Source organism: Pinus tabuliformis, chromosome J (genome assembly GCF_031772625.1).
Source record: "Pinus tabuliformis cultivar Carrire ecotype Pingquan chromosome J, CPIR1, whole genome shotgun sequence".
Lineage (NCBI taxonomy): Eukaryota > Viridiplantae > Streptophyta > Pinopsida > Pinales > Pinaceae > Pinus > Pinus tabuliformis.
In genome coordinates, this window is record NC_142295.1 from 549,504,693 (window position 1) to 549,506,962 (window position 2,270).

Here is a 2,270-nt window from a genome sequence, read left to right on the forward strand (position 1 = left end):
GATAGTGATGTAGTTTCTCTGGATAGTGTAGTGATGATTTATTTGATGCCGTGAGGATAGTGTAAGTTCAAATATATGACATTTTTGAAATAATTATATATAATGAGATTAAGTATATAACATTTTTAAAATAGTTATATCTGATATAATAATTTTAATATATTTTAAAAATTACCCATTATTTTAATTCTGATTTCCATTAAAATAGGAAATCGTGATTTCCATACTTCATAAAGGTTGAGATACGATTCTGGGCAGAAAATGTTTTTAGATAAGAATTTGGATGCGAGGCACTGTTATTTTCTCAGCCTTCAACGCTAGAGGTTTCGAAAAGACTTTGAACGAAAAAATCTAAGTTCTAGAAGAGAAGAAATACTTCAAAATCTCAATCTGTTTTGTAATCTAGTGAATGGCAAAATTTACATGATACTCTTCAACGAAAGGTAATTATTATTTTAAAAACATTAATTCAGATGTTTGTATGTAAATCTGTGTTTTTCTGGTCAAAGGGCAATTTCGTTGAATGGTTTTGTGATAATTAGTTTCTCTTTAGTTCAGTAAGTCAAAGCATATGGCACTTGTGAAATAATTATATTATATCTATCTAATTATATTATATTGTCGATTCCCGGAATCGACCATATCTAATTGTTATATAATTATTATAATCGACAATATCTAATTATATTATATTGTCGATTCCCGGAATCGACAATATAGTGAAAAACTTAATTTATTATCTTTTAGAAAAAAGTCATTGAACTGTTCAGTCAGTAAATGTACACAACCATGTGGCAAGTGCACATAAATATGAAATTATAACCTATGTTTAAAAATGAAGAACGCTCAATAACAATAATGAAGAACTCTCCAGAACAGGATTGTTGATAAACCAAATCTGGTTGGTTGCACAGAACGCAGCCCTAGTCACATCAACATCCCCAAAAATTCATGGATTTCACTTGGTGATGGCGTAGATTGCGTATATAATTCCCGGTAGGTACCCCAATATCGTCAGCAGCAGACATATCCAGAACTCGACCTGTCACACAAAACAGAAAAACCCTCAAAAATATCAGCTACCAGTAATTTAAATTAATGAGCCCAATACATTTATACAGACCCAGCTTCACAGAATTAGCATCACTGGAGACAAAAAAAAAAAAATGAAAACAGAGGAATGAGTGTTAGATCGATGAGAAGGTGCTCACATGGCAGCCGTATTTGAGAAAGACTCCCAGAGGAGGCAGAAGTATGGCCAACAAGATGTCCACGCAGTTTGCAGTGCCCTCCCTCATTGTCACTGAAATGATGGTGACTTTTTGAAGAAAAGTGAAGAGAGACCCAGAGACCCAACACAGAGAAGCAAAGAGAGTGAGTGTATGAAGTTAGCCAAAAAAGCAATCAAGAAGATGAAGATGAAGATTCAGGATAATGATAAGAATCCATGCCTTCCGTAGTATTTATAGTATCTATAGTAGTAGTTTTTACGCCTGGTCTCTTATTTTAAAAAATCTTTGAAAGGTAATTATTATTTTAAAAACATTAATTCAGATGTTTGTATGTAAATCTGTGTTTTTCTGGTCAAAGGGCAATTTCGTTGAATATAATATAATTAGATATTGTATTATATTGTATTAGTTGTAAACGCAAGGCAAACCAACCCACCAGTAACTTGCTGATCTGAAATGAAGGAGTTCTCTGGTGGCAGAACATAATCTGCACCTCCCGCAAAGTGAAAAGTAATATTTGGAAATAAGAGACCAGGCGTAAAAATGTAACAAAGATCCAAATCCACAGTAGAAGATGTATTACTAACTGGCTGTGTTGTAATGCTTGAGCTGACGGCATCCAGAAAAGGCCTGTAAGCAGCTTCCTCCAAAATAGTTAAAGTAGTTCCAGAATCAATGATAAGGCCACCGCTTCCATTGGCTAGAATTTCGAATGTACCCTTCGGAATAGGGACTTGTATTATATTGTATTGTATTATATTGTATTATATAATATAATTAGATATTGTATTATATTATATTATATTGTCGATTCCCGGAATCGACAATATCTAATTATTATAATCGACAATATCTAATTATATTATATTGTCGATTTCAGGAATCGACAATATAATATAATTAGATAGATATAATATAATTATTTCACAAGTGCCATATGCTTTGACTTACTGAACTAAGGAGAAACTAATTATCACAAAACCATTCAACGAAATTGCCCTTTGACCAGAAAAACACAGATTTACATACAAACATCTG

At 32.5% G+C, this 2,270-nt stretch overlaps 1 protein-coding gene across 1 annotated transcript; it reads right to left on the bottom strand.

The window, feature by feature from the left end:
* Window positions 1-801: 801 nt before the first annotated feature.
* Window positions 802-1,438, bottom strand: LOC149228188 (hydrophobic protein LTI6B-like). The gene is made up of 2 exons (XM_089375656.1): window positions 1,212-1,438; window positions 802-1,042 (listed from the first exon to the last, which is right to left on the bottom strand). The coding sequence occupies exons 1-2, from the start codon at window positions 1,296-1,298 to the stop codon at window positions 959-961; spliced, it is 171 nt and encodes a 56-aa protein (XP_089231782.1). The 5' UTR covers window positions 1,299-1,438; the 3' UTR covers window positions 802-958.
* Window positions 1,439-2,270: the final 832 nt, after the last annotated feature.